This window comes from Leptonotus elevatus, chromosome 3, assembly GCF_054856555.1.
Source record: "Leptonotus elevatus isolate MCC_2025b chromosome 3, RoL_Lele_1.0, whole genome shotgun sequence".
Lineage (NCBI taxonomy): Eukaryota > Metazoa > Chordata > Actinopteri > Syngnathiformes > Syngnathidae > Leptonotus > Leptonotus elevatus.
In genome coordinates this window covers 17,195,692-17,221,084 of record NC_141241.1, presented here as the reverse complement: position 1 = coordinate 17,221,084, position 25,393 = coordinate 17,195,692, and the positions used below count along the sequence as shown (strand labels likewise).

Below are 25,393 nucleotides of genomic sequence, written 5' to 3'. Positions count from 1 at the left end.
TTAAAAAGGTTTGGAGTTCTGCTCTGGAATAAATTACCTGAGTTAATATTTAATTTAGACGGGATACAATTACATATTGCTTTATGGAACAATGCAGTTGCTAGTCTAGGTCTGACTGTAAGGTTTTATTAATGGGACAGACTCAATGGGCTTTTGGTAATAGAGCTTGGTAAATTAGTTTTCGAAACAGTGTAAATGTTCATTTTAATTGTGGTGAGCTCTAAATGAAGGTCTTATTTAAGAATCCTGGAACAGGAAGCTGTTTTTACACAATCTTTTATAAGCAAACAGAAATAAAGCTTAATGAGAGTTCAGGTACAAATACGGACGCATTTTGGTTGCGAAAGCTCATGCGACGATGTGATATTGCAGCACTTTTTTATTATTATCAGCGATTCAAATTTTGAATCGCAGCCAAACCACTAGTCACATTCGGCCGGGTCGCTCGGTGTGCGGCAGACCCGACAAAGTCAAAAGTCTTCATATTTTGAAAAACAAAAACTGAGGTTATGAAATAAAGCATTTTAATTCAATTCTAAAATCATCTCAAACTATTTTCACACAGGATTTGAATCTCAAAAGAAAAACAACAGAGGAAAAAAACATCAGAAATTGGCATTTCTACAGTGAACAGTTGGCAGGCCGAAACAAAGTTGGCCTGGTGAACTTTCTCCAGCCTCTGGTGTCCATCTATCAAGCAGCAGTGTGTTTCAGCGCAAACTCCACCTCACGCTCTCGGCCGAAAAACCCCAACGAGGGAGCTCCCATCTTCTCTCAGTATGTTGCACACAAGGGAGAACGGATAAGCAAGACGGAAATAAATCCACAAAATGTTAATAAAGACAGCAGGGAGGTGCACGCGTGGGGTGTTGAAAAGAATGATCATAATCAGAGGAAAACAATTTACAAAAACAAGACAGTTGTCATGATGATCATCTTTACTTGATTTTCTCAAGTGGAGAACATAGTCGGACGAAATGCAGAGCAGGTATTCGGATGCAGTGAGAAGCGGAAGCTTGCATCTGCGACACGATTCATTTTTGGTGCTCGCTTTGACAGAATTCAAAGGAAGGAAGATAATAAAGAAAGCAGAGCTGTGACTACGTAACCCGAACAAGTAGAGGGAGACTGACTGGTGAGACATGAACGCGTTCAAACCTTGAACATCTCCAGAGCTTAACACCCAATTTGTCTAAACGGTGCTTGATTCATTTTCTGTCAGGAAGAATTTTTCAAATTCCCTTTAAACTTTACAGTACGACACAAACTAACAGTGCACAATGGGGCTCCCGGCTCAAGAGCGGAGGGTGAGAGCGTTTCTACCTCACGCCGCCGCTTGACGTTCAAGTCTTTTTCGGTCCGCTTACCCACACCGAGTCCCAGAGAGAGTATCCAGAAGATCCGAATGACACACAAGGAAGGCTGCGGGACTCAGTCCTGCCCTGGATCTTTAGCCGGACCCCCGTCTAAGTAGATCTTGAGGGCTTTCTCTTTCCGTGGCGAGTAGCTGACCCGATGTCCAGTCTTGAGGAGGCGACTGCTTTCCTTCTTCATGAGTTCATTGCGCTCATCTTCTGATAGCTCCATTGGCTCCTCTGTGCTATCCCTGCACACAAACATAGTAATGATGGTCTCACATGCAAGTCGTGCTCGAATGGGAGGAAAAATATATTCAAAAAAATTAATGACGAAAATGCCAAGTTATCCTGAGAGAAAATTAGGGATGGGCGAGTTCCGATACCGGGCCTTATTTCAAGGGATCAGTACTCGTGACAGCCCTCTTGTGGCTGTTTCACAATCAGAAACTCAAAATTAGAAAAATTCATGTAATTTTAAGGAAAAATGCTATATTGGGATATATTGGTCTTTCTTTAAAATGATCTGTCATTTTTTGGGCGGAGAAATTTTGTGTCAGAAGTAGGCTACTAGTGGTTTGAAAAAAGTGTCTAACATCCCTAGTGATTCCTAAATGACCATCTTACATATTAAAAATAAACTTTTAATCCGTTTTTCTTGGAACAATTTTGTTGAACGGTCTGCCTCGTAATTGTTAACGTTTTGCTTTATTTAGAATATATGTTGTGTCTCTTAACATACACCCAACCCACTAACTATAATCAGTTCAGCTAACGAGAGGATAGCCGAGATAGGAGAAAAACAGCAAGGTTTGTCCTTCGGGAGTTAGCATAGCAGCTAACAGAGCTAGCAAGTACTCAAGAAAATAATTTGCATCAAACTGCAACCTGTTCCTGTAATTAGAGTACTAAAATTTATTAAATTAGTATTCATCTAAAGCTTAACTTTTTGTTAACACGAGTTATTCAGCAATGTTTTTACATTATCATTTTGTTTGCTTGTTGATAATACAGTGATTGACAGGGGTGACCAACTCCTGTCCTCGAGGGCCCCTTATCCTGCATGTATTAGATGTTTCCCTTCTCCACCACAACTGATTCAAAAGGTCAGCTCATCAGCAGGCTCTGCAGAAGCCTGATAATCGATTTGAATCAGGTGTACTGGATGAGGGAAACATCTAAAACATGCAGGATAGGGGCCCTTGAGGACCGGACATAAAAAATCTCATTAAAAGTGTACACTGATGGTTGAGCTTGAAAACATAATACGTATAGTAGAAAAAAAGATCCAATACGCTTGTGCTTTGCTTGATCACATGGGTTATGAGAGCTCCTACCTGTAAAAGACCACGGCCCCATCATCACAGATGTACAGGGGCCACATGTTTAACGCCGACACCTTGGGGTTCCAGTCCAAATCCTGATGGATCTCCAGCACAGAAATGTCGCAGGGAAACGTTCCTCGACCCTGCACATAGCACATGCAAGGACCCTCGGTAAGATAAAAAGACTAACCGGGAAAAAAAAAAGGTTATGGATTTAGGAGGGAGCATCTCACAAACCTTTGCAAACTCCAGATTTTCAAGATGGATACCACTAATTTCACTGAGCTACAATGACAAAGAAGAAAAAGCTATGTTGGACTCTTAACTTAAAGTAATTGTTTCACCACAATCAACAGAATTTAGCAGCAGGGCAGACAATACCTTCTCCTTGAGTTCCTCAACATTACTGCTCTCCAGAATCACTTCCTGGAAGGATCCCAGCTTCATGGTGGACGGGCTCCACCTCCGGGTCAGGATGGCCAGCTGTGACATGGACTTCATCGTCTCGTGTTCTGAAAAAGTGGTCAAAAGGCACTTCAGGCAGCAAAGCCAACAAACAACACTAGGGTGCAAGCTTGAGATTGATCACATTAGCTTTGGAGTTCATCATCAGGGTCTACAAAACCTTTTTCCCTCTACCTTTGATGAAGGTCTTTTAAACATTTTAGATTTTTTTTCCTTTTAATTATTTTGGGAAATTTGTTTACTCTAAATGTTTTTTTCAAATTTGCGGTCTTATGTTTTAACATTGTGAATGTATGTTATTTTTGTATATTTTTTTTTAATCTACTTTTGTTTTCTCTGCTTTGCTCTTAATGTTAACTGCTGTGTTTATAGGTGGTGTCTTTCCTTGTGTAAAGCATAGAGTTGCTCTGTGTATGAAATGTGTTTTAACCATGTTATGCATATAACTAAAATGTAGCTAAAATAATCATTAAGAGTGCAGACATTGACCCAGGTTGAACTGGCATAAAGTGGACACAACTAACACAGCATTGTGGGGAAATCATTCACAATACTGGAATACTCTTCAAAGTATTATGTTGAAGGATTGTGTCTATGAACTGATTAGTTACTACCTGTAACTTGTAATTTATTCATGTTTTTTGGGTAATTCTGCTGGCTTTAACAGTCCTTCTCTTTCACGGGTGGGCAAACTTTTATGCTCAAGGGCCATAATGGATTTTTTTTGTTTTTATTGTACATTCAGTACTATATAAGGGCTAGGTCATTTGTAGATGAGGTTAAACATTTTCCTAATGTAAAAAATAATTTAATTAAATAATAAAATAATCCATTCTCATTTTTACATTATGATGAACTCAAAATCAACAGGCATTTATTTAATACAATATATAATTTGTCAAATTTGATTCAGTATGTAAAATTGTTTATTTAACAAATACATTATTGAAATAGATTAAAAAAAACAATTATTTAATGACTAAATGTGTTGTAAAAACATTAAATGTGTTTTAGTTAACCAAGTTGCATTAAGGGGGCCACAATAAATGTAACAAATGTTTAAGGACTTAAGGGACAGATTTAAAAACAGAAAGGGCCGTACGTGACCCATGAGCCATACTTTGCCCATCCTGTTCCATTGACTGCTTTCTGATGGCAAAATGTCTGTCGACTCGACAGTGTCGAACGAGTCGGCCGAGCGTGACTCAAATGAACTGTCCTGGAAAAAATTACATTTGGCAGCTCTTCGCTAGCGCACTATTTGATTGAACACTAAACATTTAATGGACAAACTGTGACCCCGTATCAAGTTTTGAAGCTCCACATACACATACTGAATTAGATTTGTCTTTTTAATTGAACTACAAAAACATGGGGCAATTGTCAAAGAAAGAGCGGTTTGCCACAAAGCTCAGTTGTATGAATTACTGAAATAATTACCTTTGAGGATTTCCAAGAAAACCTCCCAGTTGGAAGATATGCTGATGTCTTCTTCATAAACATGGTAGTCCAGAAATACCGTGCCCGGATTCTTCCATGTCTTTTTCCTGAGACGTACCCTGCGCATGAAACAATACATTTGTTTGGTGTGCATGCACATCTCCTCATTCATGTGTGGGCTTACCGGTCAATGCTGAGGTCAAGCTTGCACTGCTCTCTCAAGAGAGGAAGCAGCTCCTCCTTCGACTGTCTGACAGTCATGCCCTTTGCAAACACCGTGTCCACTAGAAATTTGCAGGGCTACAGAGCACACGGGAAAGACAACAATTAGCTCATCTCACTTGCAACAGGTTTTTTTCTTAGCTCTCACTCTCACCTCTTGTTCATTTACTAGCAGTTGATACACTTTTACTCGGTATTCACCCTTTTTCAGGGCTCTCCCAAGCCGAATCGTTATCTGCGGGATGTAATGACATGCAATGTGCTAACTCAAATGAAACAGAGTGCAATCAATTTTGAAAATGGACCCTGACCTTGTTGTCGTCAGAGAATGACGATAGTGTTTCGTTGAGCCGTACGCTTTCAAACTCCTGGTTGTTGGCGTAAACTCGAAACACTTTAAATTGGGCCGAAGTGACGCCGACATAAGGCTCCAGATTGTGTTTGAATGCTGCCAATGTTATCCTCTTGTCCACGTGAACCACTAAACCTGAGGAACAAAACAGGAAGCAATTCAATGCTGGCAGAGCTATTCTTATCGCCAAAACACAGGTGTTGTTCAGGTTGTTGTTTTTTCCATTTCAGGTATCATTCAGGCAGACGCAAGGCAAGGCCATCAGTATTTGACAGTTTAGGCGTGGCAGTGTTTTTAAGCATAACTGGCTCACCAATTGACATTGAAGCAGTGATGTAAAATTGCTGCCTGGCAATAGGTTTTTCTATACCAAACTGCACGTTCAGAACAAATTGGAGAAGCTTGAACCATCATACAGCTCCAAAGTGGAGTACAATTTACGCTATCCATAGCCAAATATCTCAAATGTCTCTTGACAAACCACACAGTGGAAGCTTTGTTACTCCCACCACTGATGAAAACACTGAACTTTCTCGAGGATGCAAAGTGAAGGAAAGTCTGAGCATCAACAAAAGTTTGATCCAGCTCTTTGGAGAGTGAAAAAGCTTTACCAATCAGGTTGTGAAAGGCTTCAAGTCAAAGTGGAAAATGGATGTTTGGTGTGCAATGTTACTAGGTTGAGTGGACCTCCCTCTCCCGCGATATAGCCGTAACATCGACATTTCTGACACTCCTCAACTGCAGCTAATTCTTGCCAGGTGGCAATTTTGCAGCGTTGCTCTAATCTCAATTGAGTAACCAAGGGCAAGCCAATGATGCGCTTACAAAAACTGCAAAACCCAAGCTGTCAAATGATGAAGTCCTCACCTACATCTGAATGATATCTGAGACGAAAAACTGAAGAAAATTTAGAGTGCAGTGACTTCTGGCATACCATGTCTGCTCACACATGAAAATATTATTATGTATAGCGTTTGGACAGTCTTTCATGTCATCTTATAGGTAGTGTAGCTCATTCCAGTAAGAGGGCACAATAGGAATTGAGTTCCTTTCTTTTGAGATTGTTGCCTTCACTTATAACTGCTGGGGTATAAAGATAGCAAAACAATTCAACAGTGTCAAATGGACTGGGCTACAGATAAAACAGAAAGGCTCATCCTGAACTACCATTTTGCCCTCAGTAATGACGTCAGATAAAGCACCAAACTTGTTTTCACATTTACAATAACTGTGGCCCTATCAATGAAGCATGCACAGACTGAATGAGCAACTGGGCATCAACATTACACAGGCTCTAATTAACTAAATGGAATCAAATCAAAGAGGAGTAGTTGGCATAACATAGATGTTTGTGCTTCATGTATTTCTTCAGGGGCATCTTGGTGCCAAAGAACTATGTTGAAATAAATTAAGGCGCTTCATTTATACTAAAGTAATGCTTTGCCACCTCGTCCCCATCACCTGAGGGGGAACACTGTAGTTGTAGATTTACTATAGAGAAGAAATAAGAAACAATAGATTCATTGAGTTACATTGTGAATAGAAAGTTCATACATTTTTGTGCATCGCAGGCAGAGTCATCCTGGGAATAAGGTTCTGTCCTGAAGTACAAGTACTGAGCTTCCGATTTCATCTTCCCATTGTCATCATACTCGCTGTCGGTCCCAGAGTCTTCCTCCGCAGTGTCCCAGGTCTCTTTCTTGCCCTCGTGTGCTTTGGAGCGACGGCTACTAGTGATGCTGTGTGAGTCCAAGCCATTGGCCAGCTGGATGGGACCACTGTCTGCATTGCACAGCGTGTCACTACTGTGACTGGAGCTCAGGATGTCGCTGTCCACTGAACTGGTGCTGCGGTCATTGTTTACCTCAGAGTCTGAGCGCTCCTCGCAGGCAAAGTGGTTTTCTGGCTCAGATGAGGCACTGCCCCTGCACACAGTCGTGCCCCCGAGCCGGTTTTCTAGATCTCGATTGTCTGCGGCCACACAGGGTGAGTTGGAGTCCGCCTCTTGGCTCGGGGATTCGATATGTTCAAAGTCGCTGGCGTCTGAGCTTTTCTGGCTGTCGCTGGTGCTGGATCCCTGCTGCTGCTGCTGCTGCTGCAGAGACAAGTTCTTTAACTTTTCCGTGCTCTCCTCGAGGATAGCCTCTACTGATTTCCTGTTGCCTTTTGACCCTTCAGAGGGCACATCTGAGTCACTGCCAACCTTTTGGCAAATAGTTCTGCTGGCCAAAATGCCAGGGGACTGTTCAGGTAGCAGGACCAGCAGTCGAATTGTATTTCCGTGGCGATCTAAAAGCTTCCACAGCAGCGAGTCAGTGAACGCGACCTGATGATCGGTTGACTCGGAACTTTCCACAAAAATCTAACAGAACACAAAATGTAGAAGACAGGGAGGGAATCAATGTTTACAGGTGTTAAGATTCCTTTTTCAAACCAAACAAACAAAAATACATAACATGACATAAAATTATCTTATAAGCCATAATTAAAATGCAAATCCAGACCTTGTTACTCCTGAAGAAACCTTCGGCTTTCAGTGTTTTGTTTGGAACATACAGTAGCCGCAGGTCATTGTAGCAGCGTTCCAGAACCACACGCATTGTTTCTGTTGATAGCCCTGTAGCCTGAAGGTAAGCACAGATGAAGTATGTAACTCGCAGAAACCGGTTGGTGTAAGGGAACAAATGGCTACGGCTGCAGCTATTGAACATTTATCAAATAAACCATTCTACCCATTATCCAATTGATTATTCGAAGAAAAAAAAAATCCTCATGTTTTACACTATAAATATTTGTGAATTTGAGTGTGTGTGTGTGTGTGTGTAACTTTAAAAAGGTGGGGCCTGGCCTGTGAGTGTGTAGAATTCACTGTTGTGAACTCAGGTTAGCGGCTGGCTGTTAACTGGCTACGTCAGTCTGCATGTTAAATGCATGTGTTTATGTGTTTATTTTGTTACTATTTGTTGAAAACAGCTATCTAAAGTGCAACGGAAGCTGTATCGATTGTTGACAACTTGTTCTCAATTCATTTGAATTAGCAATGGTAAGCTATATTAAATTAGCTTGCAGCGATATCTTGTGTGTTTTAGTGGTGCAGTCAGTATTTCAGTAGACAAAATGCACTTTATCTTCTTTTTTGTAAGTGTGAAATACTCCCAAACTTTCCATATCCTATTATGCACTCTTTCTATGTGGCTCGCTACCTTCACACCAACTAATTTTACCAGAGTGTAGAATTTTTTTGGGTGATCGAATTGCTCTAGTTAATCATTTCAGCCCCAGACTAGAATCTTTGATTAGGGAAAGGACAGAAGTAATAGTCAGAGAGGGGAAAGTGACTGTGAACCTGTGCAATAAGCTGCTTGAATTCAGTGATGGTCTGATTCAGGTAAGCCCGAACACTGATGGGAGGGGCGATGGTTTCGGTTCTCAGATCCACAACATGAACCTTCACCATAACCTCTGTGGGGGAAAAAAGCACCACATCCACACATAGAAACACGTGACAAGGAAATGCAATTCTCATTACATACTACGCCATGGTCATTTATTCTGTGCAATAAACTTTTCGCGGTATGTCAAAGTTGTTTGAAACAGTGTCACGTGGAAGTGAATATCAATTCAGAACAAAAGAAAATTAAGTAGCGCATTGTAGTTATGTTTAAAAATCAGTGCATAGGTTTCCAGGAGCCATTTTTAAACAATTATTTTGTTGTTGTTCTTATCCTCTATAAAAGTGGGTCAGGACTGAGCAACAATAGGGAAATGCAACCAGGATGTTTTGGGGTAAAACTTGTACAATTTTAAGTGTAGCAGGCTCCTCACCTCCAGGTTTGTAAGGCAGGAATGCTTGCTCTGGCCGGCGGGTCTCCAGCAGCAAGTCGAACATGTAAGAGGACTTGACACCTCCGAGCAGAAGGCCCATGGGTGTATCGTCCTCGCCCTCGTAGGAGCGCTCGAGGTATTCGTGAAACTCATCATACTTCACCAGGCGACAGCAGTCCAAAGGGACCGTTTCCTCCAGCTCCATTAGCTGAAATACAATACATGACAAAGTTGACCACCTTTGTCCAGTTGAAGGACTGTAAACAAACAAACCTTGTAGGCCATTTCTGTTGCTTCCAGAAGAGTTTTGTCCTTGTGCACTTCCAGCTTGCTCTCCACCATCATCTTGGAAGGGTGCATGCAGAAAAGCTTGATCTAAAGTAATGAATAAGAGCGATCGATAAAACAAATGCAGAAGCAGTGCATCACTGGATTGATATCCAGGCAGAAGAGCAGATATTGAATCAAGCCAGTGGATCCATTTGTTTACCTTGCAAGTGTTGCGCTCAATCTCTCTTTGTCTCTTCTCCTGCTCTTCAGACTCTTTCTCCTTCTGAACCAAACTCTTTATGTGCTTTGGGAAGTCATCCACAGCTAAATACTCTTCCAGACAGGAGACATGTATAGTATTGATTCAAAGGCAATGGAGACAGTACACAAACACTGTATTTCAGTTAATGCATTTAAGACAAGTGCTACAAGTTATAGGCTGGAAGCTTCATTCAAGAGTTTAGAAACTAAGTCTCAAGTGTCAGAAAAAGAGCAGCTGAAACAATAATTCCAGGTTTTAACAAGTAGGGAAAATCTACTTATGATTTTTGTTTTTTTTTATTGTGGCTCTGATTTTAATTATGATTAAAAAATATATATTTGTAGTGTTTATCCTGGTTTGTTCTTTACAACACAATGATTTATTGACAAAATAGTAGCATGACTTTAAACAAATACAATTGTATTTTAAACGTTCAACATGACAGCTACATTTTAAGCTAATATACCGGTACTTTATGGATGCATTTTTTTCTGAAATTAAATCAATTACCGGTAAGCATGCTTGAGAAGCTGAGTAATAGTTCAATCTTTTGATATGCCCCAGTGGCGCTATCATATGTCCACAGCAAATATGTTGTGCCACGTACAAATCAGTTTGTCACACGTGCCCCTCTACCAGACACATCCTACAGCCACCTTACCTCAGTGCTCTTGTGAAAGTGCAGAAGTAACTAAATCAGTTATTTGCCGTTTTCTTTTCTTTTCATATGGACTGAATAATGAGTGGACTTCTTACGTCACTTTCACTTTGATAGCCTGCCTGTAGACTGCACCATATGATTTAGCTTGAAACGAGTTTGCATTTCTCCTTTTACCTGACACGCTAGTATCTCGTGTATGGGATCATAATGAGTTGTGTGACAAGTTGAGCCTGTCAGATGTGCTACTCTTTCGCAATAGTCAGACACTGTGTTATTGCATACGTTATAATAACGCAATCATTTTATCACCGTTGCATTCATTATTCGGGTATTTATTTACCTTTTTTTATCACATTGTGATATTAATCATTCGGCTCTAATTGCTTCCCTATGACATCTCATTTAATGATATACGTAGCATTTAACTTTGCTTCAAGCCTGGTAATTGAATGTGCCTATAACAGCTTGGGAGGGTTCCTTACAAATAAATCATTGATACAGTTACTCTGCATGGAAATGATTAACAGTGGGTCAAGAAAAAGCTACAGTCATTGCACTGGTAACACAAATTTGTGTTTATAAATTAATAGATTTCTTACTTGCATTCCTTGAGGGATCTTTCAATCTATAAATCAGCATATAAGCATTTGTGGAGCTGTTGGAGGGAAAAAAACATACACATTAGCAAGAAAATCATATTCAGTTAATGTATAGGTCTTCAAAAGGTAAAAAAAAAAAACTGTCAAGTAGAGACAATCTACAACATCAACCTGGCAAAGGCACTGGAATAATATCCTCTACTCCCTGAGGACCCCCCATAGGTCTTTCTGATGTCCTCCTGGGTGATCTATTAAAAATAAAAGAAAAGAAAACACATCAACCAGGAGACACTTTTGATAATAAAGTTCTCGTTTTAATACTGGGAACAGTGGTTGATACTGACCTTGCTTACATGCTGATCATTAAAACTGTACCACTGGCCATCAGAGAAGGATTTGATGCAGGCATAGTAGTGCCCGCCTGCGGCACTTCCCGAATGGACCATGACGGAGAACAGCTCAAAGCTCGGCAAACTCTGACAAAATTGTTGGAAAATGTTTTTGCTCAGACTAAAGCAACGAGCAATAATGACTGCATTGACAAAGTATGAAAAAGGGGGGGGGGCGGAGGGGAAATCCTTCTTGCTTTTTACTTTTGTAGAACAAAACTATTAAACACATCCCACCATGTAATTATCCCTTAGGGATCTAATTTGTGTAATGATAAATTCTATTAATGTGCTGATCTATTAAAAATGCAGCAACACCTGCTACTACCAGCATCAGCCATCATATACTAAACTAAACTATTTTGTCTTCCCTGATCGCATGGTGTGCAGTTTCAATGTGTGCTTGCTTCAAGCTGCATATTGACACTCCCAGTTCAAGTTTACTGTAAAACTGCCTAATAAAAGAATTACACTTGTATCTTAAAGCAATCACATAGCTTACTCTTGCAAAATCTGCTAGCTTAACGCTAACACAATGCAAAACACTAACAACTGGCTAAAACAAATGGCATCAATGTCACAGTATAAACCTTTAAAGCGGAAATTAGAATTTTTCTTGACAACATTATGTTTAAGGTGCCCTCAATTGTGTCACGGCATTCTGATTAATATTACGTGTGTGCAATATGAATTAAGCAGCAAAATCCCCACACTTTTATCCATCTCAGGGGACAGCCGTTTTGCTACCTGCTGTCGACTAAAAATGACATCACAATTGCTCAAGGCTGGTAGCAACCACTCACAGCTCACCTGTTTTTGAAGTTTGGTCATGTGGCATTTGCAAGCTGAGCCCTAAGGCAACGTGATGTAATTTTCAGTCAACAACAAGTGGCAAAATGTCCGCCCCCTGTGATGGATAAAAAACGGTGGATTTTGCTGCTTAATTCAAATTCTACAAAGAAAATATTCGGGTTGCATAGAACATACTGTATTATTGTGAAGAATGTCTTTGACTTTCCCTTTAAATAACTAATATTTGAACACAAATGGCACAGCAACATATAAAGAAAGACTGACTGTCTGAATACTCCAACATTTTCTTTCCACTCTGCGAGAAAATAACTATATTACTATATTCAGCTTTGCCGCGATGTTCTTCTTTGAAAAAGTGTTATCAGTGCATCCCTAATACAAATTGAATTTGTTAAAAGCAAAACATTTCAAATGAAAATTTTAATTCAATTGCACTGACTACATTTCCTACAACAATTCAAATCTGTGAAGCAAATACCTTTGGCTTCAAGACTCTCTCTCCACTGCCAGTGCTGTCCAGGCAAATGCCCTCATCCACACAATCATCAGTGGAGAAATCATTGCTCAGCTGGTCACTGTGGCAACTGCCTTCATTTTCTGCTCCACTGTCAGTACAGCTTTCAGTCTGAGGGGACTTCTACAGATGCCATTTAAACAAAACACAATAGAAAGGATTTTTGTTATGGAAAAAATGGACATGCGCGCAACTATACTGAAGATTGACATGAAAAATCTGCACTTGTTAAAATGTAGGTTACGGCCTGTAAATCCTCAGCTTACACGTTCCTACCACTACTGCTCTCACCTCGTCCTCCACATCAATGAATGGAGTCATGTCAAGTTCCTCAGGGAAAGTCATGCTGTCATTGAGCTTGATGCGATGCATAGTGGTATAGTCAAAATCAAATCGCTTCAGCTGCAACGTCAGCAGGTAGGGAAAATGCAGAAACCTGAAACCCTGTAACGAAAGAGGTGGATTTGAAGAATAACTCAATTCTCAGAAGGCCTCCTCTACATTCTGCATACAGATTGTGCAAACTCATTCATAGTGAGCTCACCTTCCGGGCATCACATTTCTTTTTGCAGCGTTCGCAGAAGTACTGGTTGGGCCCATCTAGAGTTTCCGGCTGGATGAACGCCTGCAATGCCTCCTCCTGCAGCACCAAAATTAATTTCAGGTTTAAATTGTATTCTAATTAGCACTCCCATGACACCATTATGTGAAATGAGAAAAAAATAATGAATGTAGAGGAAAACGTACCACACTGCCATATGCCTGACTGGCCCCAAAGGGTCTTATTACAAGAGGGATATCCAGGTAAGTATCAATCCTCCAGCTCTCATAGCCACACTCCAGACAGCGGACGTAATCCTTGAGCTTCCCCTGGTACAGCTGGTTGATCAAGTCAGCCTGAAGAAAGGAATGCAGCCAGGCCTTCATTGACATGATTCATGGTAAAAATCCAAATCGCAGAGAAAGTCATGATGAAAAGCCACTGACATTTCACATATTCTTAACGCCATTTGTTTGGCCCATGACAGGAACAGTCATACAGAGGCAGCTCTTTGACATTTCCATGAAGCCTGTAGTGTTGTGACATGTCAGCATGCCATTTTTGCTTTCACTGAGGTGCCAATTTTGGAAAGATTCTTTAACCAGACAGAATATCTAAATGCAATTTAAGCTCCTATCACGGTAAGAGGTGGTAATATCTCTGGTTTGAGTCCAAAGTCAAGCCTAAATTCTTATGATGTACAGTATTCCATGTAACTTTCAAGAGAATCCAAACATTGAGAGAACATACTGTAAAGTCATATTTCTTGTGTGAGTATCTATCTATGTCTCATTCTAAATCTGCATTGACTGCAGGGTGAGAAGAGAAGCAGCAATGAGTTAAAACTGGATTTGATCGAAAATGCACATTCCACCACAAGATCATGTATTCATTCGGTATTACAATAAACCTCTTTTTAGCTATTAAAATTCTAAGTAATAAGTACTGGCAGAGGTCTGAATTCTTCAGTCACCTTTTTGTACATATTCTGTTATTTACCATTTTTAAAGCTTCTGACTGACATTTGGCTAGGATGACTTTACAAGAGTTTACAGTATAATTACTTTCAAGCTAGACCATACAGAACATCTTCATATTTCATCTCAACACGGATAGAGGAATGGCTCGTGGAAAAAATAAACACATCTCCCACGGGATATTTATTAAGTAAGTGGAATTATGTTTAATGATAGGCAATCACAAGCTTATTTGTCTCATGTGCAGCCATGTGGTCTGCACAGACACAGACCTAAATGTGTGTGCAATCTTGCCGTCGGTAATCTTTTTAAAAAAAAAATAGTGTCAAACCCTACTGGTAATTTCCCTTTTCTCACAAAAAGCCTTTTGTTTTGTTGTGATGTGGGGCTGATTTTCTGTTTGTGCTTTCTCCCACCTGTTCTGTTTGCTTCCACTTTTGCTCCAGGGCATCAAACATGACCCTGCAAAGTTCTTGCACATCATGTTGTTGCCAAGCTGGGATAAACATAAAAAAAAGATTAATACCCTGACATGTGATGTTTCCTCCTCAAACAAAATTATTCCAGCCATGGAAGAGTATGAAACATTTACCTTCACTACTGTCCCATCCAAAACTTCGCGTCACATCGGTGGTCTCTATGGCACGTTTCTTACTTGTCTGGAGAAGAATGAACAGTCTTTGCAGCTGGTAGGGAATGCTCGTGACTGGGTCCTCTTCTGAGTCCTCAAACTCCCAGCTGAATAGGCAACAATTGCAAAAGCAAACTCTACATATGGTTTTGAATACAGTATTCCACAGCTTTAATAGAAATCCCTGATTCAAGCCTCCTTAACTCATTTGCTCCCAAAAATCTATAAACACGCTCCATTTTAAATATTGCCATAGTCCCAAAAACGTATTTATACATTTGTATGGCTTTTTTTTATGCTAGAGCACACAGAAGGCTTTGATACAGCCTCTGACTGAAGAGAACGCTTAAAGCAATGGTAGTTAATACAAAAACGACCAGCAGATGTAGGCAGAGTATAAGCACTCAACCAGGGCCATGTTGCAAAAAGGCTCTTTTCTCCAGTTTTGTGAATGATGATGAAACTTATCTATATTCTAATGCTAATTGCTGCAAAACAGAAACAGATAATTAAATTAATTAATTAAAATTATATTAATATTTCAAAAAAAAAATCCCGATGAAAAAAGACTAATCTTTCTTTTGATAGGTTCCATGCCTTTATAGCAATAAAACACATTATTCTGTGGGCCTTGCACAATCTGTCAAAATCCAGTAAACCAGCCGGGAGCGAAGGGGGTTGCTTTAGTAAAAATGGCTGGGAGTGAATGAGTTAAGAGACCCCACCTCCTAAAGGCACACAGTCAATGTGTAGATTATTATTTATATGTTATGCTTTTTTGTGTTCAAATATGTGTACAATGTATTTAAAAAGTTTGTGCTATATTATATAAAAAAAAATAATACAATCTCTCTATATTACGGCTTTTCACCTATTGTGGGTCAAAGTGGAACCGTCTTGACTTACTTGTACAGCGCATTTCTGAACTCCGGGGTCATGAACAGTGTTTGTAGAAGACTGTTCAAATAGCAGGTCATTGCTTGGTTGACCAAACCCACGTAACCTAGCGTGATGGAGAGAGCAAACTAAGAAGATAGCTGAGGTTGTACAAAACATCACACATTTTACAGGTGACAACGCCTCACCCGTCTCAGATTTGTTGAGAATGGAGGTGTATGAGTAAGAGGGGCTGCTACAATCACCGCTGCAGCCAATGGTGCCGTCTCTGGGCAGGGGCCCAATGAATCGCTCCTGGGAGCTATCATCCAGTCCACTGCTATCTGCTGCTCCTGACTCATCCTGAATGCATGGACATACAGTGAGGAAAAAATGGCAAGTTTTTGTAGTAAGTAAAAACACAATCTCATGTTAGTTATCCTATAAACATACTGCCAAACTTGTAACATTTGAACGTGAACCTGATGCACTGACGCAAACATTGATCACAACATTAGCCCCACAGGTTTGTACCGTAAACACTAGGCATGATGGTCGCATTACGTTGTTCACCTCTCGTCTTACCTGATGTACCCATCACACTAGAATAGAGTCATTCGAGACTCATGAGGACACATGGCAAATTTCCATTGTTCCTGAGTCTAACCTTTGTGCTGCGGTCAGACCGAACGTGAGCTGAGCGTTTCTGGCGGTGCGTTTCCATTTATAGTCAATGCCGTTCATGCAGTCAGGCGGGGTTGCGTGCCAGGAGGTGTGGATGAAGCAAAAATGTTGCTCCTTCGTTCATTTTTCCGGGACAGAGCACGAATGGAGCAGGGTTGAAATAAAGCAAATCTGGCGAGTGTTTTCTTTTTTACAGCTGTTGAACTATCAAACAAGATAGCATTTAGCAGTCAACACAACCACCGGTCACCAGACTTATGAGTAATGTCAAACGTTTTTCCCCCTCTATTGGAAGAGAAGGAGTGGCACCTCCTCTTCTCGAAGCAACACCAGTATAGATACTAGGAGTGGGAATCTTTGAATGTCTCACAATTCGATTCGTTGTAATGATCTACTCCAGTCTGACAAAAGAACGGCTCTACACAAAAAAATAAATAAAACTTTTATTGGAATAAATTGATCGTGACTTTTTCCTTCTACTCTATAATGTGACTACAACTTAACAGTGTATTAGACCGCGTGGAACCACACTGCCCCTCAGTGGCCAAATTGGGTACAACATGAACAGCGCTCCAAATAGAGGCACACACAGACAAAGGCAAGATAGTATAAAATAATTTAACTAAAATCGATTTTGGGACATTTAAAATCGATTCTGAATCGTACTAAATGAGAATCGATTTTTGGGCACACCCCTAATAGATCCCCTGTGAACAAAAACACGCAAGATGATGTGATTGTTCGGTCTGAACCTAGCATGACACTCACTAACAAACTGAAGAAAAGCATTTCATTTAATTATCTGTGCACCACTTACCGAAACCAAAGCAACCTGTGGTTGTTCTCCATCTTTGTCGGTTAGCTGAAGAAAATTCCTCTTACCACCAGGCTCAAACCCAGAATCCAGAAGCGACACCTCTCCGCTGTGCTCTAGGGGTGTCTAGATAGATGTACAAAAGGAGAAAATTAATCAGGTATTAGTCTTGTAGTATTTTTTTTTTTACTTTCCAAAGCAGGAGATCCTCAGTTTAGTTTAAATTTGTCTTATTCCAATGCCAAAAGGTGGATTAGTCGACTATCAAATCACATGTGCAGCATATCAAAGCAGCAAGCAGCTGCTCTTATATAACCATCAATAGCTTGCACCTTGAATACTGACGGATGATTGCCCAAGACATTGAGATCAAAAATATTCGTACTGAAGTCAGTGAGCATGTCTTCCTGTGCTGCGTGATGACATTATAATGTCAATGCACAAATGAAATCCATACATGCTGTTTATAACCTCAAACTGTATGTTGGGAGTCAGGACCTTTTGTAAACCCAAATTAAATTGAAAAAATTTCCACTGAAATTATTTTGGGAAAATTCTCAGCATTAATGTGTACAGTATATAAATTAAGTAAAACAGCTTGTAGCTTACACGCACGCTTTCTTCCTGATAGTGATGCTAATAATGAGCAAGCAGAGAGTGGAACCATACCGTAGCTTAATCCACTGACCTACTCAATGAGATAACAACAGGCACAGAACCTAGGCGTTGGCCTGGGTCAGCAGCAGGATTAGCTTGGGCTTCTTTAAGAAAAGGGGCCAGTATGTACACAAAAAAGCACATACTGCCCTCCCTCTATATTATTTAACATCAGCAAATACGAGCAATCACATTTGGCAAAAACTTCTACACTATGTTTACTTTGTACAAGTGAACAATGGTATGTCCAAATCCACTACTTAATCAAACCTTTAGACAACGCGTGAGTTTCAAAACACTGCACTACTATCAGCCTAACCAAAGTTCAGGTAAAGCACAGCCTTAAGGGAAATCATATGTCATGAAACGATGTAAACTGTAAATAAACTTTTAAACATTGGACTTGTACCACAAATGAATAATTTTTTATCGTGTGTAGTTAGTAGAATTTTCCAACCATGTCTTGTGTGTTTCCCCAGGCGAGTTCAAAAGAGCCGTTGACATATCCCGCTTTGTGTGCAACATCTTCATAGAGTTTGGACAGGGCGGTGGATGCTGGCAGGTTGAAGGTCAACCTCTCGTTGACCGTCTTGGCGCAGGTGATGTCCTGGATTATACACAGCACCCGGGGCTCCTCAGCGGCTTTTTGGATCTGAAATACAAGACGATGGGAAGACAGTCATCGTGACTGCTTGGCCAATATGTCACTTCCTGTGTTTAGTCTGTTAAACGATGGCAAAAGTTTGAACTTCATTGATTGCGCAAAGCTTGTTCAACATGAGTCAGAAGACGCCCTCCCGACATGCCGTGTTACAGAGCAAACCTACTTAATACGAGTTGAGTGACATTTTTGAAAAAACATGCAGCAGGTTTTTCAGTCAGATTCAAATGAGTCCTTGGCATGGAGAGGACAGAGCCCCCCCCTCCCTGTTTGCTTGTTATTTGAGGTTGCTGATGTTTTCTGAAGGTCTAAAATGTTGTTTATTATTGTCATGTTTCAAGAACCAGACTCTACATGTAAATCTAGATTACATTAAATCATGATGAATGATGAAGACACAATGAAAAAAAGAAATCATAACTTCCTGGTAGATGAAAAATGACAGAAGGTGGACGAAAAGTGTCATTTTTAATCTTGGGTTACATTTAACCCAAAGAGCGGGGCCCGGGCTAAAATTTGTACCAAAATTAGAAATTGTCATGTATAATAAATAACGTTGAGATTTCACAAAATAATTTTTTGTTACCCATTTTACAGTAACTTCAACAAATAAGTCAATTATCCTTGCCTGCTTATTTCAAAACCAGTAATTCATCAATTTGTTGTGAAGATTTCTTATTGCTGCACTTCTTATTTAACTTTAATTGTATCTCTTTCTATTCTGTTGTTTCTTCCTTACTGTAACTGCAGCTGGACGGAGTCCAGGAAAAAGTAGTAATACCAATGAGATGATAAAACATTTATTTGGTTACAGCGTCATAACGGACCTCTGAGGAAAGCCCCAACTACAAAGTGGCACGCGACAAAAATGAGTTTGACGCCCCTGGTTAGATACAGCATGAACATTTGAAAATATTTATCATTGGCCTTTTGCAGCCAGATTCACTAAGTTTACTGGAAACTAATTAACCAAGGAACTCGAGAGAACAGGAAACACACGTGCACGCGCACATACACTAAGGGTGTCAAAATCCACTTGGCAGAAGTACAAAAATGTCACCATTTGAAAACTTCACATAATCCATTCGTTTTACATTTCCTAACTACTAACTGGGCAAGATGCAAATGTGAGGCTTTGTTTAAAAAGTGGGAGAAATAGTTTGGCTACCAGGTACCAGCCCTCTTCATCTTAGACTAGCGTGGACAAGCAAGGAAGTGATGTCATCATGATGCACATGGCACAACATTCGTCAGCATACTGTTTGCTCACACAGTAGGATGAAGATGGCACACATGGGTGGAATATAGAGACCAATATGTACCTACTTATGCAGGAAACATTGTAAATACGGTAAATTACAACTGACAGGTGACATGCAAAAAGCTCATCTATGCCGACTCAATCACTGTTCTAGTTCCAACGTTTTGTCCAAATTTAATTATGTGTGTAATGTTACCCAGATCTCAAAACTTTTTGCCAATTGAGCGAATATGTTGTGCAACCTTTCACATATACCGGTATAAGTAATTTGTCATTTAAAGCCGGTATATTTCCATCAAAAATGAAAATAGCAAAAGTCATTCCTATTCATACAAATGGAGAAAAACACATATTCACTAATTATAGACCAATATCACTGCTGCCACAGCTCTCAAAATTTTAGACAAATTATTTTCATACAGACTGGACAATTTTATTAAGAAACTTAAGCTTTTAAGCGAAAATCAATATGGGTTTAGAGAAAAACGGACCATCTCAATGGCAGTCATGGAACTTGTAGAAGCAATATCTACCAACATAGATAATTTTAAAAAATCACTGTTGGGATTTTTTTTAGATCTAAAAAATAAAGCATTTGATACCATTGATCATTCTATATTAATGAATAAATTAGAGAGCTATGGCATCAGAGGTTTAGCATATACTGTAAATGGATGAAAAGTTATTTGGACAATAAATATCAGTACTTATAGTTTAACAAAAACTGTGATATCATTGACAAATTCCTGCTCTTTCTTCCTATTTTTTTTTTTTTACTTCAACTTGTATTTTATACTTGTAATGTGTTTATTTTCAATAAACCATACCCCCCCCCCCAAAAAAAGATTTGTTTGTGTGGGAAAACTGCAAAGCATCAAGGCATAGATTTTTCTTAAACTTTTTTCGTAATTAACTTATTCGAGTACTTCGATTAATAATTTCAGTCCTACTGTCTCAAAACATTTGCCCCCATTTAATTATATTTTATATTTTATAAGTAATATTGTCGTAGTATACTACAACTATAGAATTGGTCTTTTAATGTACTTAAATCTCCAAGTCCTAATTGAAAACTGTACGGTCCTCATGCGACCACATGCAGCTAGCTACCAACATGCTAAGCTCACTGCACTGCACACAATTGCAAGACACTGCTACCTGGGAAATCCTCTTCATCTCATCAAAAAGACTCTGTCTGCAACTCCAAAACATACCCTAATAATATGGGACAGAGACTTATATAAACAAATCATGTGAAATCCGATTGGTGCATACCAGACTTGTGCTTGAAAAAAAATAGTGGTTTGTTAAAACAGTAACGGGAGTGACATTCATGCTTTTCATGATTTGCGTATTGTAATCGTAGCAAAATGCGAGTGTCATGTTCTATAAAGGAGCTCGTCATGTTATATAAAGGAGCTGCAGCTGACAACAACACACGAGTGTATTATGAGATTAAAGGTTATTTTTACCATGGATATAATCACTGGGTGACAACATTACACACACACACTCAGCGACGCAGCACAACTTTTTTATTTTTTTGTATTATAGCTATACCTCATTTAAAGGGTAATAAAGATAATATTAGCAGACAGCAATAAAGGCAAATTGATAAATTGCAGCAAAATGTTAAAACAGCAGAAGCATTCTTTTGCATGGACATATTCTATTTGACTTTTGTCAATGTTAATAGGAAGTAACTTAACACTAAAATATCCAACGATGGCAATGAAAGAACCCGTAAAACAAATCATTTAAAAGTGAAAGTGAAAATGTCAACACAGGGTGAGCCGGGTAGTTACACGACATTGAAATTGTCTGGTCGTGTTCTATTTGTTATAACATCATGCTACAGCTACTTAAATTGCATCAGACAGGTATCATGTTTCCAAATTGGGATAAGATTTTTTTTTTTAAACACACACACACAAATCATCAAATTAAATATTGCCATACCTTGTTTAGCTAACTACAGTGACAACCTTAAGTGGTTTTTCTAATTCGCTCAGGCAGCCCTACAGTACTTATTTTGGTTGGTTGGTTGGTTTCGACTTCCCGTGTTTGTTCCCATGACTGTCGGCTTGATAGGACTCTCAACCAGAGCAGGTATTGATCATCAACAAAGGACTTTGATTTGCATCTTCTGTATTGTGCATTTGAGTCACATCTGTGGGCTGGTTGATAAGAAGGAGCCCCCAGTAAGGATAGAAACTGCTAGATTAGCTTTTTACTAGCCGCCAACTGGTTTGCTGCCATAATGTTAAACATTTCATTAGTGGTTTCAATTTATTGATGTGTGATGTGTTATCCTTTTGAATGTATTAATAATCAGACGGGTTAATTTACTACATGCGTGAGCTGAACTTTTTTATTTTATTTAAGAGCTACTCGCTAATGATATGATTACTTTAATAATTGATTAATCTGTCAATTGATGAATATCATTTTTTTTTTACATTCTATCCAAATTTCCATCCCTTTAGGATGCAAAAACAGTGCAACATTTAGAATGACAGTGCAGGAAATGCACAAACACATATTACAATACAGTTACCGCCGGTTTGTTCTGTAACATCGCAGAAAATTTCAAAACTGCGGGTGATCATTTTTTTTTAGATTTTCAACTGAAGGCATTGATGTACAAATGGCAATTGTTGGAAAATGTGTATAATAAGTTATCACATGAGCACTTTACGATTTGCTGCAATTGAAATGCTTCATCCTTGTGAGTTCAGTACCGCTTTTGTTCCGACTTCTAAACGTGAATAAATGCGCAGAGGAGGGAGATGGAGGCAGGAAGTCCTTTGATGCTGTGGGCATCCACTTCCTCCTTTCTGCAGAAAGACCACTAGTAATAACCAGCTACATTTACTCTGTTACAATTTAATTTGATTTTTTTATCAATTGTACTTGTCAGAGAAGTTTAAATGCAGCTTTGGCCACTCCGATGTTCAGTGAGATGTCAGTCGAGGCAACCAGGTGTGTCAAAAGTATTTGTCATCAGTATTTTGTTATCGCTGTTGTTTGTTTTCCCTCCTCCCTCAATCCAAACAACCTTGAAACTATTACGGATTACAATTTGTTCTAACTAGCAGTGGTAGGCTATATTCAATTAGCTAATGGTGTTTACGGAGACTTGTAATGGAGTAACTGTACTGCACTGCAAAATGTAAACTACACTATGGCGAGCGATGACTGTAATTCATTATTGCTGTGATAAAAGTGATTGAAGTGGATATTTTTGCCATGACCAGCGACTCACCACCTAGCACCATTTTGCCGTGAAACCTGCGAGAACTACAAGCACAAATTCTCAGCCAGTGAATGTGTACGATCCCAGGGCATAATGGCATTGGTTATTAACTCATTCACTCCCAGCCATTTTCACAGGAGCAACCCCCTTCACTCCCGGCTGTTTTACTGGATTTTGACTGAATTTGCAAGGCCCACAGAATATTGTGTTCTATTGCTATAAAACATGGAACCTACCAAAATAAATATTAGAGACTCTTCTTTCATCAGGAAAAAAAGTATATTTCTATCTGTTTCTGTTTTGCAGCAATTAGCATTAGAATACAGCTAAGTTTCATCATTATTCACAAATCTATTTAGAAATGTGAGTAATGAGCTTTTTTGCAACATGGCCCCTGGTTGATCTCTTTTGCTGCCACCTGCTGGCTGTTTGTGTAATAACTACCATTTCTTCAACTGTTCTTTGCCGTTGAGAGGCTGCATCAAAGCCTAAGAAGTTTAAAAAAGTTTTTTAAAAGTGTATAAATATGTCTTTTGGACACTTAAAACATTTTAAATGGAACACATCTGTACGTTTTTGGGAGCAAACGAGTTAAGGCGGTCAGCCTGAAAGAGCGGGGTCACGTTTTCTAATCCTGCGCTTTTTGTTGCTGATACTTGGTTTGCTTTTATTTTTGCCTTTCAACATGACTTAAATGCTTTGATGAAACCCCCAGCGCTATCACATTTAATCAAAAACTACATTTCAAAGGCTTTTTTTTTTTTGCGACAGGGCATCAAGTTTTGACAGAAAGTATTAGAGAGTAAAAAGAATGACCTGCCAAAACATGACACTTTGAGAATTTAACCCGGGTTACCTGGATTTCTCAACGCATTGTGCGGGTGCGTTACCATTAAACCAACCGCCACGTTCAAAGCGTTCAAGAGGATGTTGACATTTTATCATGCAGGGCAACTTTACATACGAAGTATACTTAGGTTGGATTTATTTCAGATTTAAGACATTTAAATATAGTGCAATGGTCGGATTTAATTTAATTTTAGAAAAGGTCCTTGCTGAAACAATGTGACGTTTGGAGGCGTAACGCAAAAGGCAACTGTCACGTGACATCCTGATTCTGAGACAGATTTAGGAACGTGATTCAAATCCCAAATTCCGCCTGGGTTCCAGCACGTACCAAAACACAGTTTCGATTTTGCCATCACTAGGTCTTAGGTGGCAAAAGAAAATGAACATTTTGTGAAAAGACACAGAAGTGTGTGAAGTTATTAGGGGAACCATGTCCAGAGCTTGGTCCTTAGATTGACCAATCAGAGCCCTTCACAACAAATAGCTTGAGCAGGAAAATTGCCGGTCAAGACAAATTATACATTGCCGTAAAGTGATTGTGTTGGGCAAAATCGGAAGTTGGACATTTTGTATTTGTGGATTTGACATTCACGCTCTGATTTAAAAACCACACAGCACATACTAGGACTGCTAATACTGTCTCCTAAATATAGCTTCTTCTTTTTAAGCTATAGACTGTTGTTCTTCTGTTACTCACGTAATTATACGGAGGACTACTTTTTAGTTTTACCTGAGTCAAATTATTCAAAACTAACAGTATGCTACTCAATCCCACCTCTGGAGGGACAGATCACAATTGACTAAACATACAGGCTCGCTCGATTATGCAAAATGCATAAAGATGACGTTTCATATTTTACTGGTGTTAATTTGCCCGAAAGATTTTTTCTTCTACATTTGACACAAGCCGCAACATAACAAAAAACGATTCTGAAGTACAGATTTGCACTTCTTTCATTTAGATTGACCGTATCTAATAATAGATTAGCAAAGTAGAGAATGTTGCCAATGTTTGGACTTAGCAGACGACGTGCTAGCCAGCAAGACGCCGCTACTAGTAAAATGACTAAATAGTATTTGAAAATATCGTGTCATCTCCAAAAGTCGCTGCTATTACACGGTTCAATTCGCATGTTAGCCATTGAATTGACACTAAAGCTCCAGTTTATTTACAAGCGCTCACTTTGTCGTCAATGTAGTGTCGCTAACGTCAATGTTAGTTAGGCACGATAGGCCGTCCAAGTCATGTTTAGAGGCTAGCAGCTAAGTTAGCCTCTAAACAACAGCCAAGCTTCTTTTTTTAACACCTAAAGTGTTGACATCCCACGCATTTATTTTTGCATTCTCGACGTAAAGTAAGGATGACAGCTTAATTGTGCAAGGTGTTTGGTCTTGGATCGGATCGACTCACCTCTTTGGAAACGAACTGGTTCTCCTCGCTAGGCACCATTTCCATTTGTGCGACACTTTAGACAAGCCAAACCCGGATAAGGATGTCAGCGAAATAACTTTGCACGCGTCGGCGGCAGCATGGTTCGCGTCCTCTTGTTTTGACTTTTACGAAGCCTGTAGAGCCTAGTCACACTTGTCCAAACTTGTTGTAGGCTTATCAAAGTGGTATGAAGCGCCTTTCCACTCCCCAAAGCAGCAGCAGTGTTGTTGAGAAAAATGGCCGTTGTGCTCCTGCGCGAGAG

The 25,393-nt window shown here is 39.5% G+C and overlaps 1 protein-coding gene across 1 annotated transcript; it reads right to left on the bottom strand.

Moving 5' to 3' along the window:
• Positions 1 to 502: 502 nt before the first annotated feature.
• usp47 (ubiquitin specific peptidase 47) lies at positions 503 to 25,393 on the bottom strand. The gene is made up of 28 exons (XM_086071117.1): positions 25,111 to 25,393; positions 18,130 to 18,324; positions 17,019 to 17,141; positions 15,727 to 15,880; positions 15,548 to 15,644; positions 14,603 to 14,748; positions 14,427 to 14,506; positions 13,240 to 13,389; positions 13,037 to 13,132; positions 12,784 to 12,936; positions 12,457 to 12,615; positions 11,121 to 11,252; positions 10,948 to 11,024; positions 10,777 to 10,832; positions 9,475 to 9,587; positions 9,258 to 9,359; positions 8,985 to 9,192; positions 8,506 to 8,621; positions 7,664 to 7,783; positions 6,714 to 7,521; positions 5,119 to 5,294; positions 4,962 to 5,042; positions 4,770 to 4,885; positions 4,586 to 4,704; positions 3,062 to 3,192; positions 2,918 to 2,965; positions 2,693 to 2,823; positions 503 to 1,606 (listed from the first exon to the last, which is right to left on the bottom strand). The coding sequence occupies exons 1-28, from the start codon at positions 25,153 to 25,155 to the stop codon at positions 1,432 to 1,434; spliced, it is 4,107 nt and encodes a 1,368-aa protein (XP_085927243.1). The 5' UTR covers positions 25,156 to 25,393; the 3' UTR covers positions 503 to 1,431.

Coding starts and splice junctions, on each gene's coding strand:
- usp47 (XM_086071117.1), bottom strand. CDS start 25,155: ATGGAAATGGTGCCTAGCGAGGAGAACCAGTTCGTTTCCAAAGAG. Junction 12,616..12,783: donor TCATTGATGTGGAGGACGAG/GTGAGAGCAGTA, acceptor TGGCATCTGTAG/AAGTCCCCTCAGACTGAAAG. Junction 11,025..11,120: donor ATGATCAGCATGTAAGCAAG/GTCAGTATCAAC, acceptor TATTTTTAATAG/ATCACCCAGGAGGACATCAG.